The sequence below is a fragment of the Onychostoma macrolepis genome, chromosome 19 (genome assembly GCF_012432095.1).
Source record: "Onychostoma macrolepis isolate SWU-2019 chromosome 19, ASM1243209v1, whole genome shotgun sequence".
In the NCBI taxonomy this organism is placed as follows: domain Eukaryota; kingdom Metazoa; phylum Chordata; class Actinopteri; order Cypriniformes; family Cyprinidae; genus Onychostoma; species Onychostoma macrolepis.
In genome coordinates, this window is record NC_081173.1 from 15,367,721 (window position 1) to 15,385,393 (window position 17,673).

General features: G+C 37.0%; 1 protein-coding gene across 1 annotated transcript; it reads left to right on the plus strand.

The window, feature by feature from the left end:
- Positions 1–3,070: 3,070 nt before the first annotated feature.
- LOC131525127 (E3 SUMO-protein ligase ZBED1-like) lies at positions 3,071–4,776 on the plus strand. Its single transcript, XM_058752505.1, has 2 exons — positions 3,071–4,654; positions 4,753–4,776. Exons 1-2 carry the CDS (start codon positions 3,071–3,073, stop codon positions 4,774–4,776), a joined length of 1,608 nt encoding a protein of 535 aa, XP_058608488.1.
- Positions 4,777–17,673: the final 12,897 nt, after the last annotated feature.

Genomic DNA, 17,673 nt, shown 5'->3' on the forward strand with positions numbered 1-17,673 from the left:
CTCGCTATTCGCGCGCTGCCAGAGAGTCATCCAATCCAAAGGAGGAATCCCGAGTGACGTTACGCGACAACACGTCAGCAGGAAAAGTCCTGGGTTTCCCTTCATCAACCCCTAAGTACAGCCTTCAACTCCCACGCACGATAAGTAAACAAACAAATCTCTTATTTGCTGAAACTGGTTGAGTTGAATGAATCGTTAAAAGATAACAATAACTGAGTCTTCCGTTTGTGACGTCCCCATAAGGTCGTCCTTAATTCTCAAGAAAAGAGAATAGTTACCTTCCTTCAAACTGCTTTGATCTTGCCATAATATGTGTATGTGTGTGTGTATGTGTTTGGTTATTTGTATTGTGCCTTAGAATAGTAAATAAACGCTCGATTCATTTTTAATGAATAGTCTGGTGCCTTGATTTTCAAATCGTTAAATTATTTGCCATAGATCGTGTTACCTGTTGCTCAGGCAAATTTCCCAATCAATTCTGTATTCTTATCAACAATAAGAAGCATTGCTGATTTATACTATATTAATACTCGCGGGACGAGTTGTTAATAGGGTATAAATTATACAATATTGATTAATATCAATTAATCAGATCAAAACCGAATTTCTACGATTTGGTTCTCTGAAGCTAAAATTGATAAATAAAGGATAAAACCTTACAATAATATTACAATGTGCATCAAAGTTTTAATGGAAAAAAGGAGTTTCAAACAGTCCTCATCTGCGCCGAAATGCGCCTGCTAAACGCAGCTCAGTTGTGCAGCGCGAGAGATCAAAATGATGGAGACTTGCAAAGTGAAAGTGCAGAAAAGCAGTGTCTATTTCATGCACAACTTGAACAAACTTCAACAGGTTAAGCTGTCAGCTGTGTGGATATTGGAAATATCGTTAACAATTCTCGTTTATAATCATTACTAATATGGCTTCTTGTTATCAAGATCTTTAGTCTATATGCTGAGTTCTGTAAATGCGTGAACTTCATATTAGCCTGTTTGCAGCGCACTTGCCGTCCAGTAATCACAATAAGCTTTGTGCTTTGTTATTTTTGAATTAACAAAGTATCAGCTTTAACATTCTGCCAAATTCATAACAAAATTCATAAAATAAATACGGTTTTGGCGCTCTTTAATGCGGCAGGCGCAATCGCTTTAGCGCCTCAGTTCAAGCGGTAAGTGAACCCATTATATCTTTCTCTATTATAGTATGAAATGAATGTGAATTAATATCAAAAGGTAGGCTATTTTATAAGAGAGCCTACACTTATTGAAATGTCTCATGTAATCGCTCATTCTGTGTCAAACTGTGGAAATCTTGTAAAGCTTGTAAACAATGCCACATAACAATACCTAACCACTGGCCATCCATAAGCTCATCAGTCAGCTGGAAAAATAATTATAAAGAGGAGCATTTTGCTATATTTATTCGCTCTTGCATATTAATATTTTTACTTAACCTGTTGTCTACATGATAAAAAATGCAAAAACCGACTGGATGTGTGAGAGATTTGACATTTCTATTGGATGCATTGAGGAGGAGCCCAAACTAACACTGTAGGGCTGCAACAACGAATCGATTAAATCGATAAAAATCGATTACTAAAAGCGTTGGCAACGAATTTCATAATCGATTCATTGTGTCGCGCGACGCGGAGACGTTTGATTATTAAAAAAAACTTCAGTTGAGCGGAGCAGAGTGAACACACTCGGTCTCTCTCACAAGACGGATGCTAGCAGAGTTCGGCGCCTCATAAATTTAAAAAAAAAAGTAAAAAAAAAAAAAAAAAAACGAGCGGAGGTAGAGGAAAGATATGGCGGAGGCAGAGAAATCCGTGCGACCCAAGTCATCCAAGGTGTGGGAGCATTTCACACTAAATAAACAGAAAAAGTGTGTTAACTGCAAAATATGCAAAAGCGACATGGCATGGCACGGGAGCACCACGGCAATGATCCAGCACCTGAAACGCAAACATGTTGGAGTCTTTGATGAGGAGGAAGGGAGTTCAACAGCAGGGTAAGTCACTACAGAATCCTACTTTTGTTCCGTTTTGAAGTGAGGAATGTAATGTCCCTGGTGCTGGTGTTTACTCGTTATCCAGCTTGACAAGCATGACAAGTTAGCGTTAGCTCGTTAATAACAGTAGTAAAGCAGGGTGGTATAGTTACTTTGCATTGCAAGACTAAAAGACACGTTTTATTCACTCGCCTTTTTGGACCATTCATTTTCAATCTGTTGTCATGTATAGCTACACTGCAATAAAAGCTTTTCTTAGTAATTTTGTCTCGTTTCCAGTCAAATATCTAAAAATCTTAAATCAAGATTACTAGACAAGAAAAATGGCATGAGAAAATTAAGTGATGCTTAAAACTTCTGTTTGAGATTATATCTCATTAAGATTATTTTTCTTACCCCATTGGCAGATAATTTTGCTTGTTTTAAGCAAACAATCACTTAATTTTGAGGTGTTTTTTCAGAAAACAAGACATAATTTCTTATGCTATTTCATGTGTCTAGTAAATGTATCTTGATTAAGATTTTTTAGATATTTGGACTGAAAACAGGACAAAACTACTCAATCAGAAAAGCATTTTTTGCAGTGTATATTCTGTGCTTTGTCCCATATAGGTTATTATTGACAAATATATTTGTGTGTGTTGTACTTTTTAAATTTAATTTTAAAGTTCTTTTATAGCACTTGGTCATCTTAAGCTGTGTTTAAATGTGGTGTATAAATGAACCTTGCACTTACTACAATGATGGTAATAATTTAATGAATAAGCTTCAAGTGAACTTGAGAGAGAGAGAGAGAGAGAGAGAGAGTGAGAGTGTGTGTGTCTTGTCTGTAATTGCTCTTTGGGTTACTTGCCTATACACAACTAGTAACTAAAACAAGTATGTATGTATGTATGTATGTATGTAAGTATGTATTTAGTTGATGTAAAAATTGTGCTATTACACATACTCATACTATCTTTTGATTCCAGAAAAACAGCAAACCATGAGAGGCTTCTTGATGGGGAATGCATCATGTACACCACAGCAAGCCGCTGTCTTGACGGATAGTATCCTCAACATGCTCGTCACTGACATGAGGCCTCTGTCGATGGTTGAAGATGACGGCTTCACTAAAATGATCCACACCTTGAACCCTGGTTACACTCTGCCCTCCAGGACTCACTTCACAAAGCTCATGGAGAGAAAATATGAAGAGACATTCAAGGAAGTGAAAACTGCAATAAACACCAACAACAGCAAACTTGCTCTCACCACTGATGTATGGACAAGTGTAGCAACTGAAGCCTACCTTGGCATTACATGCCACTACATCACAGATGACTGGGATATGCAGTCATTCTGCCTCACCACCATGCCACTGCAGGACAGACATACTGCATGTAACATTGCAGAGTGGTTGGAGCAGGTAGTGGCCAGATTTGAAATTCCTCCTAGCAAAATCATTGCCATAGTCCATGACAATGGTGCTAATATCGTGGCTGCGGCAAATATCCTGGAGGAGAAGCATGGGTGGTCCTCTGTCCGTTGCACTGGCCATACTTTGCAACTTGTGATCAATACTGCGTTGAAGCATCCAAGCATTGAAAAAGCTGTCGGGGCTGCAAGATGTCTGGTAGAACATTTTAAGAAAAGCGAGCTAGCCAGCAGTAAACTCAGAGAGAAACAACAACAAATGGCCACACCAGCGCACAGCCTTGTTCAAGACATAAGCACAAGGTGGAATAGCACATTCTATATGATAAGTCGACTGCTTGAGCAAAGGTGGCCTGTAACAGCAACACTGTCCGACAGCTCTGTCACACAGAGAGGCAAAAGGTACCTAGATCTGAAACCAGACCAGTGGAGCCTGCTGGAAGAGCTTTCAACAGTCCTCAAGCCTTTTGAATGTGTCACTGTGTTCATGAGTGGACAGAAATATGCAACAATATCTGCAATACCTCCACTTGTGAAGGGGCTGTTGAAGTCCACCAAGAGTGCTGTCTACGAGTCAGCCCCGCTGCGGGCTTTCCAACTCACTGCGGTGCAGCAGTTGCAGGAGAGATGGAAAAGGGAGACTGCTTTCTCAGATGGAGCACCAAACACAGTGATTTTTGCGATGGCCCTTGACCCAAGGTTTAGGAAACTGAGCAAGTTTCTTTCACCTGATGAAATCCTACCGGTTCAAACTAAACTGCAAATAATGTCACTTGAAGAGAGAAGGAAGATGGATGTGCAGCAGCATGGCAGTTGCAGTGTTGTTACCTCCACCAATACTACAGCTACTGAATCAAAACCTCTAGTAGCCACTCTACTTGATTCACTCCTTGGTTCTGATGGTGAAGAAGAGGATAGAGCAGGCGAAGCTGAGGATGTCCACAGCCAAGTGAGGAACGAAGTCCTCGCATACTTTGGAGAAAAGAGCCTTGCCAAGGAAGAAAACCCATTATTGTGGTGGAAGGCTAACAATGAAAGATATCCCATGTTGGCCAGGCTAGCCAAGTCTTACCTCTGCATCCCTGCCACCTCAACACCATCTGAGCGGCTGTTTTCTGCAGCAGGCAACATAGCCTCAAAGAAAAGAGCGAGCCTGAGCCAGGAGCATGTGGACATGCTCACATTTTTGCATTGCAATGCAAAGTGTCTGAACAAAGGGAGTGAGAGAGTAAGTGTGTGTGTGTGTGTGTGTGTGAGTCAGTGTGAGAGTTTGTGAGTGTGTGCGTCTGCAAAAGTGTGTGCGTCTGCGAGTGTGTGCGTCTGTAGTGTAGTGTAGAGAACAAGTTCTGACATTCAAACAAATCCTGTTAAATGATTTGTATTGTTCTTTATTTTTTATAAATTATTTATTGTTCTGGCAGCTCAGGTGGCACTTTATTTAAAAAAAAGTCTATATATTTGGCAGATGTCAAGCATACATGTGTATGTTTTTTGTGTTAGTCCATTTTATTTTATTTTATTATTATTATAACAGCTCAGGGATGTTCAAGGAGCAACATGTTTGTGCACTTTCTAAAGATTTTAGTTCTGTTTTTGAATAAAGGGTTGGAAATGAATGCTTTTCTTGTGTGTCTTTTTTTTATCCGATTCATCGATTAATCGAAAAAATAATCGACAGATTAATCGATTATTAAAATAATCGTTAGTTGCAGCCCTATAACACTGTAAAAAGCGATCGGTTGACTTTTCTTTAAAAAATTGAGGAAACCCAGAGCTCGTAAAATCGCGGGGCTATTGCGTTTTCCAGTTGGGCTACCAAAATGTATCACTGCCCTGCCCAACTGGCTAACTTAAATGCTGTGGGTCCTTAAAAACCTCTCAATTTACTTGTATAAAATTTGGTATAAGAAAAGTCTTAATTATAATTTCAAGAGGTCTTACAGTTGGGGATGGAAAGACAACAACCGCGATACAGCTGGATTAAACTTCAAAAGGCAATGATGTCATTGAATAAATATGAGTTTGGTGTAGGGAATATTAACAAGTCCCGCCCATTTGGAGCTGGCTCCAACCTCTGTTTATACCTATCTCGGAGAAGCCGCTATATTTGCTCCTAAAGCGCCAACTTAATGTGTAATTAAAGAAATACATTAAGTGAACTTGACAATTCTGAGTTACACTGACAAATAACAGTTTGAAAATGTGTTGTTCACTTTTTTATTTTAAGTTGGACCAACTTAAATTTATTAAATTGCAATTACTTAAAAGTTCTTATGGTCCATGATATTGGTACAGATTCTGTGTAATAAACAATTCTTTGTGACTGTATACTTCAAGTTGGAAAAGACATTTAGTTCCCACTTTAAGTGAACCTTAGTTCCCAGGTCATCTACAAGATGGATTAAAATGCTGATAAAGTCAAGAAAAGAGTAGACAAACATGACTGTATGATTGAAAAACAAATAAATAAAACGCGTTTATTCTGTGGCACCTAAAAAAATTATTTAAATAGTGTGCCCAAGTTTTTTCTTATAGGAGCCATTGGCTCCTTACTCGATTTTTTTGTCTGGAGCCCTGAAACCTATATTTGACCAAAGAAATGCAAGTCATCGGCGGCACTGAGAACTACTCTGAAGAGGATGCAGTCTGCGCTCATTACAACCCCTCTGTTGTTGGGACTGTCTGGTTGTTAATCAGTTAAGTTGGTCCACTAATGTTGCTCTAATGCTCTATTACCTCTCCCTCCTCTAATCACTTGCTGAACCGGTCACCCCTCTTTGTTCCCGGACCTCGCAATTTACAAATTAAGCACTCCTCATACTAGTGGTGTGGAAGAAACTGTTGTTATTTTAGTCGAAGCGTAAAAACTAAATTTAAAAGGTAAAATAATACAAAATCATCAGTTGATTAAAAATATTGATGTCGACTAATTATCAGCGTTGACGCAGTCGATTATATCAACCAATCGTGACAGGCCTATTTAAAAATAAATCTTGAACTGATAAGAAGAAATTATACAATTAGCAATTAAAAAGAGAAAATAATTTTCCACTTCTATGAATAATTAAAAATGTTATGTGTGTGCTCTGCACTGAAAAAAAATTATGTAAAATTTGCTTGATAAAATCCTCTAATAATTTTCACAAGTAGGTCAATTTTACTGCTCTAATATAAAGTACAACTCACCTGTCATTATCAGGTATAATCTACTTACGATTTAACTTAACACTCATGAAGAAATGAAGTAAAATTACTAGGGATGCATCGATCCGATACTCAGGATCGGTATCGGCTCCGATACGGTCATTTTCTGCGGATCGGGTATCGGTCAGAGGAGACCGATCGAAATCCGATATTGTGCGTATACTATTCTGTGTTATTGTTGAGCCTCACAAAAGGCACAAAAACATTATAAAGCACCATAAAGTTTTCGTGCACAATCTTTCAAGTGTTCTAAAGCTGTTGCATAGTTTAATCTGAGGTACAGATGAATATTTAATTCGTTAAATTCAAGTTCTCTCCGCTGAGTCTGTCTGTCATCCTCCATTCAGCATTCAAACTGAGTGTTCGGTTACTACAGTCAAACTCTCTCCGAGAGCGCACAGTAACTGAGGTCTAAAACTGTTAAAAGAAAAGGCTCAATAAACTAACGCACAGATTTAATACACTACACGTCAATATGTTGTACTTTGAACTTTTCTATGCGGACTCGGAGGGCTGCGCAGCCTGCACGCTGTAACTCTGTGCTGCTTCAAGCGCATCGTTCTGCGTTCGGGATGTGCATAAGGGCTTTGTGCCGCTCTGTATTGGAGCCTTTCATATTATAATTCTTTTGCGCAATGAAAGATTATTAATAGTCTTTCTTGTTCTGTCCTATCTATCATATGTTACTGCCTTCATTACTGTGCTATAGATTTAAAAGAAATGTATTTTAATTTTATAGTATATAAATTAGTGGTGGGCATAGATTAATTTTTTTAATCTAGATTAATCTCACTGTAATCTTGGAATTAATCTAGATTAAAATGGCTCATTTGAATTAGAAGTAGATCAGAATAAATTCACTACTAGTAGTAAACAACTAGCAGTCATCAAGAATTTAATATTGATAATAACATTGAAGACATTGTATGATTATTCCTTAAAGATAAGGTTTTAATAGTTTTAGTAGTAGTAGCCTATTACTATTACTACTTACACAGTAGTGTCTTCAAGTGAAACCGAACTTTTATTTTGACGGGTTGCCGTGAGGATAGTTTTTCTCAAATGAAACGCTCAAGTGCTCATGAAGTGACTCTCAGAGCAGTTCTGGAGATGTTGTTCATGTATTTATGTCCTCATTTAGTGAGATGACAGATGTTAATATCACCTCAAGCGTCACCCGGGCTTCTGTATGAGTAGTGAACAAACCCGTGCGTCTGCGCCATACATTAACACAGAGACACACAGAAGTCATATTTAAATAGACGTTTTGCGGCTTAATATTTACAAATAGGAGTGGGAGTGTGCTCACTTGTGTGTACGCTTACGTTTGTTTGTTTGTGTGTGTGTGTGTGTGTGTGTGTGCGCTTACGTTTGTGTGTGTGTGCGAACCGGGGCGGAACTCCGCTGTGCGCGATACAGAGAGCGCGACCATGTAACGTAGAGACAGAAATGACTTGCCGATTTCCATTGGGAAGCTTCTTAAAAATAAATTTTCCCTGAAGCAAACTCGGCGGCTTCATAGCTGCATCCATGTTAGCACGTCACGTTTGATGTGGTAATTTCACAGTAGACATACACACAGGTTCGAAGACTCGTTCTCGCCCCCTACAGTGCAATTCGGCTAGGTATACATCCGCGCTAAAATATCAGGGTGAAAGTCATCATAGCTTGCGTAGTATAGACCCAGCTCCCAACCCAACTTTGAGAATAGATTAATGGCGATATTTTTTTTATCGCCCGATATGAGTCTCATTAGCCCACCACTAATATAAATATATAAATGTATTTGCTTGTTTTTTCATGAATGTATTTTACAACAATACAAAGAGCAATGTGTACCATTTTACCAGATTTAGTCCTACACTTATTCAATTTTATTTGTAAATAAAAATGTTTCACCAGGTTTTATAAAATATTGTGAACCCATGATTTTTCTTTTGCTGCTAAATTATCCACTAACCTAGTTTACAATAGTATTTTTGTCATGATCATGATTTTTTCATTTGTTATTTTTCATTAAAATGAAGTTATCTATATATATATTCAAAGTTATGCAAAAAAAGTGCTGCTGGGGTGTAAAAAGTCCATTAATTAGTCCTCTTTGGATGCGGGATTCTTTCGTATCATCAAAAAACTCGTAAATCCAAGGCACTCGAATAGTGTGAAAAAAATTCTTATAAGGCTTTTTAATTTTTTCGAGTGCCTTGGATTTATGAGTTTTTTGAAGTTATCTATATGTAGTAGATTGTGTTTAACACACAAAAGAGTGATGATCAGGTCAACACACAGAAGAATATAAATTCTACATCGATTTAAAAAAAAAAAAAACGGCGCTGGTATTGGATTGGATCGGTATCGGCAGATACTAAAAAAAATTCCGTTTTCAGATTGGATCGGTTCTGAAAAAATGGTATCGTTGCATCCCTAAAAATTACTAGGGCCCTATGAAATTCCGTTTAATTGTTTTTCAAAATTCGATTTTCTCTGTTTTAATTTTTCCAAATTTCTCCAAATTTTTAAAATAAATTTTAAAAATCAAATAGCATGTCCAATTAACTGAAATCCTGAAACTTATTGTTTAACAATAATAATTGCAATAATTCCTGTTACAATTAAAAAATGGGAGAAAAATTGTGTAATTACCCCTTAAACATGATTTTTAATTATTTTTATTATTACTATAATTGTTATTTTTATTATTATATTACTTTGAAAACAACATATTCTCTTGTACAATAGTGATATATTTCTGTCACAATTACTTCACATTAGACCAAACTTTTATTTTGAAGGGTTGATGTGAAGACGCTTGATTTGTTTGTGTGTGTGTGTGTGTGTGTGTGTGTGTGTGTGTGTGTGTGTGTACATGAAATGACGATAGTTTTTCACAAATTAAATGGTAAAATACTGGTAAAGCGCCTTTCAAAGAAGCTCTTATATGAAGTATATTTATTCTTGTCCTTATATGGTGAGAAAACAGGCGCTGAAAACACCACAAGTCATGTGTGCTTCAGTATGTTTGTAGTAAACAAAACCGTGTGTCTGCACCATTCATTCACACAGAGACACACAGAACATGCAGTAATCATATTTAAATAGTCTTTTTGCAGTTTAATATTCACCTAAACTAATTCACATCGCGATTTGATTAGGTGTACAACACTATTTTAATGTATTCATCCAAAATTTGTCAAATTCCGTGACAATATGCATTATTTGACTAACTCCATTTTCATGAGTGGGTACCGTGATTCCGTCCGTGTTTTCCACATTATGGAAATCATAGGGCCCTAAGTTACCGAATTATATTTAATTTAGAAGTTACATTTATATTAAGTAATCAAGTAAATTGATTTATTGTTTTATCAACAGGAACCTTGCTTTTATGAAATTATTTTATAAATCTTATTAGTTACTAGTTAGTAGATCTTATAAAATCACCATATAAGATTTTCACTTACTTGGTTTAATCAATTAATATTACTCCTTTTGTAAGGATTGTTAATTAATGTTTTATAAATAAACTAATTATTTTAATGTCCACCATCTTTGGCTCGTCCTAGGAGTAAGGTCACCCTATAAATGAACAGACACAATTTCAATAACAAAATAACAATAGCAACATTACAGCATGCAAATATATGTATAGATTTGTACTCACCTGAATGTGATAACTGTACCAAGAACTCCCATATAGTCCTAATTTTACACTCACTGCCACATTGTGCACTGTATCCAAACACTGATGTGATAACGTTTACTTCCTGTTGTTAGAAACGTGTTAACAAGACTTTGCTTTTAACCAACAAATTACAGATTGTTTAAAGGGGTGGTTTACTGCGATTTCACTTTTTCATTTTAAATAGTGTGTAATGTTGCTGTTGGTGCATGAACAGTATCCGCAAAGTTGCTGCGCTGAAAGTTCAACGTAAGCGGAGATATCGTCTCCGATAAGTTTAATGCCTACAAAAACGACTCATATGGGACTACAACGAGATACTTCCCGGGTTGCATACGTAAAAAACCCATAAATTTGCATCAACCCCTCCCTCTGGAACATGCCAAAGAGGGGGCAAGGCCATGTTCTGCGGCTTTGTCGAAGAGGAAGAGTTATAGTGGAGAGTTGTAGCCATGCCGTCGAAACGGTGTTATTTTCACCCAGCTGTCAGGTCTTCTGTGTTCGGGCTTCCTACGGACGCTGTAGTTCGTCAACAATGGTTAAAATTTATGTTTGATTATGTAACTGACAATTACAATCCTAATTTAGCTCTCTGTGCTGCGCATTTTACGGAAGACAGCTTCCAGAATCTAAACGAGTTCAATGCCGGATTCACAAAGAAACTATTACTAAAACATGGAGCAGTTCCAACTTTAAAACCAGAGGCAGCAGTTGTTGGGCCACGACCTGTAAGTAAGATTTAATAATTTTAAATGTATTTGCATGTATAATTTCAGACGTAATGTTTTAGTTTTATCAAGGACGTAAACAAATGCCAACGCTGGCTTTAGTAGCCAGTGAGTTAAATGCTATTTCGTGTGTCTATGACAAACGCGTACAAACATTCTGGACCCGAATTTGTAATTATGTACTAATTTTGTAAATGTATTTTCCATGTATACTTTATGACGTAATTTTTCGATTTGATCAAGAACGTAAACACAAGCCAACGCTGTTTGGTTTTAGTAGCCAGTTAGTTCGATGCTATTTTGTGTGTATAAGACAAACGTGTACAAACTTCAAAAAATTATATGTAATCACAACAGCAAACTTCCATTCAGAAACGTTTTGTAAGAGCCGTGCTTGCAGAAGTTCTGCTTGACTCTCTTCATTACCTGAGTCTGATTCTGGCTCAAACTGAGACGGCAATATTGACACCATTATTTACATTTGACCGGAGCACATGCAACTGTCACCCCGTGAAGGTAATGGGCATGAAGTTTCCAGACAATGTGCAGTACGCAGTTTAGCCAATCACAACACACCGGCCCAACTAACCAATCTGAGCCCATTGCCTGTTTCTGAGGGAGTGGTTTCATAGAATCAGGAAGTCAAGTGACAGAGGAGAAAGCGGCTTACAATAAAGGTGAAATATATGAAAAATAAGGCGTTTTTTAACAAACGAAACACAAAGACATGTTATATTGCACCCCATAAACACAATCAAGCAAATAAAAAAAGCAGTAAACCACCCCTTTAACAATAGAAAAGAAAAAAAAAGAAAAATTACCAGACATGTAAGGACTCGCAAGAGAGGCTTTATACTGAAAGGGATAGTTCACCCCAATATGAAAAATCCTATCTTCTTTTGTGTTTAACAGAAGAAAGAAACTCAGGTTTGGAACAAGTAGAGGCATGTGAATGAGGCCTGCAATTGGTTGTCTGTTGTTAAACATCTAGCCATAATGTTTTTAAAAAAGTGTGAAATGTTCCTTTACCCAGGGTTAGAAGTGGTTTAGAATGATGGCAACTTGGAATTAAGTGCAGTGTGAGAAGCCCTTTTTATGAAAGTCTCCCTCTCCTCCCCACCCCTTCTTCAACAAGCTCAAAAAGTGGCACCCCTATTTTCTCTCTACTTTTAAGTGAATCTAATTTCTTCATAACCATTTTTTTGTTTGTGTAGCATTATATGTTGCATGTTGTCATGTTCTTTTGACATTCTTTTGATGTTATTTTAACTAACAAAGGATTTTTTTTCAATGTTTGATTCAGACTACACCCGTCCCTGGCTATACTTGCATCAGAGTTGGTGACAGTTTTATGTTTTATGTTTCTGAAACGTTCTTGGACTGTTCTGCAAATCCTTTCCAAGTTTTGACTTTTATTACACCAAAATAAGATTGTTCAGAAGTTGTTTGGCATTTCTGAAAGGCTGTTTTTAGGGGAACGTACACCCCAAGCCCGCTATGTCATACTCATTGCACACAGATACACCTTAAGTGGCAGCTTGTTTTGTAGTTATATAGTCAACTTAAATCAGTTTAAATATGTCTACAGACGTCTGCAGGGTTCTTTTTGCACATTGTCTGTTTTGTAATGCTATGGTTAATTTTTCTTCTCTTCATCTCATCTTTCTCTAACATACACAAAGACTGATTCTTCCATTGGACTGTAAATTGACTCTTCCATTTTGATTGATTTTTTGAGAAAGCATTTGAATTATTGCTTGGGCACTTAAATAAATACTGTGCTAAAAGAAATATCCTCTTGGTCTTCTATTTTCTGTGTATTTGCTGCCACTTTTTGTATAAATGAAATTACAATGCCAGTTTGTAAATTTGTTCAAGTACAGATATTTATAATAAAGTTAATGATTGCCAAAATTGCCAGTTCTACCATTTTATTAAAGGAAAAAAAAAAAAAAAAAAAAAACAATCTAGAATACAGTAACGAAACTGTAAAATTACAGAACACTGCTGGAAGGCCTGCTGCCAGTATTTTACCATTAATTTACAAGGAAATATACAGTGCCCTCCAAAAGTATTGGAACAGTAAAGACAAAATTGCTCTGTTGGCTGTGGAGTCAAGACATTTACAAATATGATTAAAAGATGAATATGAGACAAAACTACAGAATGTCACATTTTATTATTGGGTGATTCAACACATAGATGTTTTACCAGCTAAGAAGTTCAGCACTTTTAGAGTTTCATCCCCCTATCTGATGTGAGCATAAGTATTGGAACAGTTGCCTCACAGGTCTTTCTAAGTGATCAGCTGTGTCCTGTTGCATTAATTCTTCAGATATTAAAAGCAGGGAATGTGTCGTATCAGTTATATCCATTACTTCTGCATTCTGAATATTGCATTCGATGATGATACACACAAACCAGGATGAAGATGAGGGAGCTGACTTTGAGAGAAAAGCAAGCAATTTGGATGCTAAAAGAAAAGAGGAAGTCAATTAGAGCTATAGCAAAAACAAAGGGCATGGAGAAATCAAGAGTTTGGAAACCACCAGCAACCAACAACTACCTGATCGGCTGAGAAAACGACCGTAGTTGATGACAGACAAATCATAAAAGCTGTGAAAATGAACCCTAAAAGATGTGTCTGTAAAATCACCAACAACCTCCAGAAAGCTGGAGTGATTGTCTGACAATCTACTGTCCTCAGGAGACTTTGACACAGAATTACAGATGCTACACAGCAAGATACAAACCTCTGACCAGCTCCAAAAATAGAAAGGCAAGATTAGAGTTTGCAAAAAAGCACAAAGGTGAGCCAGAAGAGTTTTGGAACTGTGTTTATGGACCGATGAGACAAAGATGAACCTTTATCTAAGTGATGGGAAAGCAAAAATGTGGAGAAAACAATGGAACTGCAAATGATCCCAAGCATACAGCCTCATCTGTAAAGCATGGTGGAGGTGGGGTCATGGCATGGGCATGCATGGCTGCCTCTGGAACAGGCCCTCTCAACTTTACTGATGATTTAATGTATGATGACAGTAGCAGAATGAATTTGGAAGAGTGCAAAACCATCTTGCCTACCAATTTTCAAGAAAATGCCCCCAGATTCATTGGGAAGTGCTTCATATTGCATCAGGACAATGACCCAAAACACCCTGCCAGTTCAGTCAAGGAATTTATAAGGGCAAAGAAATGGAAAGTATTAGATTGCCCAAGTCAGTCTCCAGATTTAAATCCAATCGAACATCGTACAGAGTAAACAACAGAGTAAAGGCAGAAACTCCCCAAACAAGCAAAAATTGGAATTGGCTGCATTAAAGGCTGGGAAAAGTATTTCAAAGGATGAGACCAAGAGTCTGGTGATGTCTATGGGTCAAAGACTCACTGCTGTGATTGTGCACAAGGGATCTGCAACTAAATTATAGCTTTTAATCTTTTATATCTGCCTTATGTTCAACTGTCCCAATATTTATGCTCACATCAATGAGTTGGATGAACACTAAAAGTGCTGTTCTTTTTATTTGGTAAAACAGCTAATAATAAACGACTAATAATAAAATGTGGCATTCTGTAATTTTGTCTCATATTCATCTTTTCATCATATTTGCAAATGTCTTGACTCCACAGCCAACAGAACAATTTTGTCTTCACTGTTCCAATACTTTTGGAGGGCACTGTATATATGTAACGAAGCTTACGAGACGGGAGGCGTGCGGATCCATGTGCAAGCTTTTATTATGAAACATGGTCAAAAACACAGGCAGGGTCAAAAAACTGCAAACAGGTATGGCACAGACAAAACAAATGAGCAATCCTAAACGGGCTTGAGTCAGATGACAGCAAACGTAATCCAGAGGGCTAGACAATAGGGGTAATCCGTAAACGTGAGCAAAAGTCCAGGCGAGGAGCAAACACAGTCCAAAACAGCAAGCAAAGGGTTAATCCAAGATACATAGGCAAGAATCAGGAACTAGGGAATCAGGGAACACAACGAGACTAGACTAAGACTAGAGCTAGAAACAGAAACTAAGACGGAAATGACTCCGTAAGGCAGCTAAACGCTAGACAATACTCAGCAACTAAATCAGGATCTGAGTGTGTGTTTTATAGTGGGTGTAATAGCTTTCAGGTGAGCGTGTGATTTGTGACAGCTGTATGATTAGTGCAGTGGATGATGGGAAATGCAGTCCAGTGTGATGTGTGGTGTGAGAGTCAATATGATGGAGAAGCGAACTTTTGTGGCAGTCGGACATAAGGCCACGAACCAGATTCGTGACTATATATATATATCTATATATATATATATATATATATATATATATATATATATAATATGTTTTTTTAAGTGATTCGTAACAGTTACAAATCTTTCTGTGATGAAGATTTAAAAGGAGATATGCTAACAACTACTTCATTCTATTACATAATTTAGTTCATATTAGCAAAGCTAACATTCCAGTAATGCCTGCAAGTGTCTTTCTGCTGCAGTTATTAGGGAGCTGTTTAATGCTACAAGTCGATTTACACTTGTTAATACACCAGTCCTGGAGAAAGGGATCTGTTTTGATCAAAGAGAGTGTGTGAGCCAAGCTTCCGCCCCCACTGGAGCCGTGAAAGGCCTTGTCAGATGAGCTTGGCACCGCAGTCCTGCAGTCAGTCTCATAACATAAATACCAGTCAATAATGTTCGATACAAACAGCCCAAGGAATACCAGCCTATTATACTGAGATATATGAGGTACCTCATCAAAAGCTTACACAATATGCAATAGTCAGAAAGAAAATAAACTATTTGCAAACACAAGAGTTTTAAAAACAAATGCTTGACGGCAGCACTTCTGGGTTCTTTTAGCACCCCACAAAAGAGGCTATTTAAATTAGAGCTTCACTGTAATGACCAAAAATTATATGTTTGGGGTTGTAACACATAGTTTACTAAATATTGTTGAAGATTTGGGTTTCTTTTGATTTTCATCAGCATCAGCGGTGCAAGACAAACTCAGGATTTTACACAAATTACAATAATTCACAGACCTCGGCCATCATTATCATCTCTGCTCTAATTAGATCTGATTACCCCACAGCTGGTGTTGGAAGATTTGTTTTTACTAAGGCAACACACAAACCGTGAAGACACAAACAGATGATTTGAACTCTTAAAACCAGTTGTGTACACGATATTTAACAGGACTATACATTGCCAGCACAGGAGGGCTATAAAAAATGCACCCAATCAATCAATAATAATAAGAATAATGGTACAATAAAGGTAAAATGTGTTATTTTCAATGTAGTACTGTTTAATTTCTGCAATTTGTGATCTATTTCAAGTATTGTTACGCTATTTACGGTACGTGATCAAACATGCTTTTAAACAAAAGATGCATATTTGGATTTTATTTATTTATTTTACAAAAGTTTGGGCTCACAAATATGTTTTTAATGTTTTTGAAAGAAATATCTTATGCTCAACAGGCTGCATTTATTACTTAAACAAATAAATAATAATAATTCTTTCTAATGTAGTTATTTGAAATAGAAATCATAAATCATCATAAATGTCTTCACTTCATATTTGGTGAATTTAATGTGTCCTTTCTGAATAAAATAATTTATTTATTTATATTTTAAATAGTAGTGTATAAATAATGAGAATTGCTTTATAATAACTTATTTTACTATTAACAAATATTATCACAGTGTTTAATGCTTAACAGATCATCAGATCGGTAGAATCACAATCTATTCACAGCCACCACATAAAACTGCTTATACAAAGAATCTGGATCTTTTCTGGAAGTCTGGAATCTGAAAGTTTCCTGTTGTGTGATGCCACGTAATATCATCTATATGTAAATGGCCACGGCACTGGCCTGCATAATGATGCGATATGTTCACCAGTGACACTCAGGTGTGAGCGACTGGGATTCAGTCATTTGAATGTAGACTCAAATGACTCATACTTATAACTCTGGACTCATAAGAACTTCAAGTTCAACCCATCCATTTCAACTAATCTTCCATCAAGCCAGCATTCGACATAGCGAATAGCATCCAACAGTCAATTTCAATTAGCTAGGAGAGGCTAAGCCCATCGCAGCACATGTTGTCAAGGATACAGCGAGTCAAGCTGACAGCTAACACAAACAAGCTATTTCACCACGGATTTAAAATGAGAGCACTGTTTCTAATGTGCGATGAAAAACTAGAGATTTCAGATTGTGTTTACCCCAATCTGTCATGGCTGCGACAGACAGTAGTTTTCATTATTTACTGCAAATATTCAGTATCAGAATATTCCTTGATTTAAATAAGATGAAATATTTTCTGTAACTATTATCCCAGAGCTAACTGAAACTGATTTTATAGATGTTTTTCAGTCAAAACAAGACAAGCCTGAGAATTCTATATTGTTCTACTGCTCGTCTTTTAACAGAGAATACATTTACAGTTTGTTCCTTTCAGTCTTAAAAAGGTATTGGCTATTTCCCATATAATTATGATCACCACATTCACCATCATAATCCCTGTTGTAATTATCATAGTCATCAGTCACAGGACAGCAATCATATTAGCAAAAGCCAAAGCAAAGTGTTGATCAACACTCTTAAGAATAAAGGGGTCACACTTTAT

What these genes read in the sequence shown, in the direction of transcription:
- LOC131525127 (XM_058752505.1), top strand. Translation starts at nt 3,071, where the DNA reads ATGCTCGTCACTGACATGAGGCCTCTGTCGATGGTTGAAGATGACGGC. An exon ending in TGAACAAAGGGAGTGAGAGA is followed by an intron (nt 4,655 to 4,752) that starts GTAAGTGTGTGT and finishes GTGCGTCTGTAG; the next exon opens with TGTAGTGTAGAGAACAAGTT.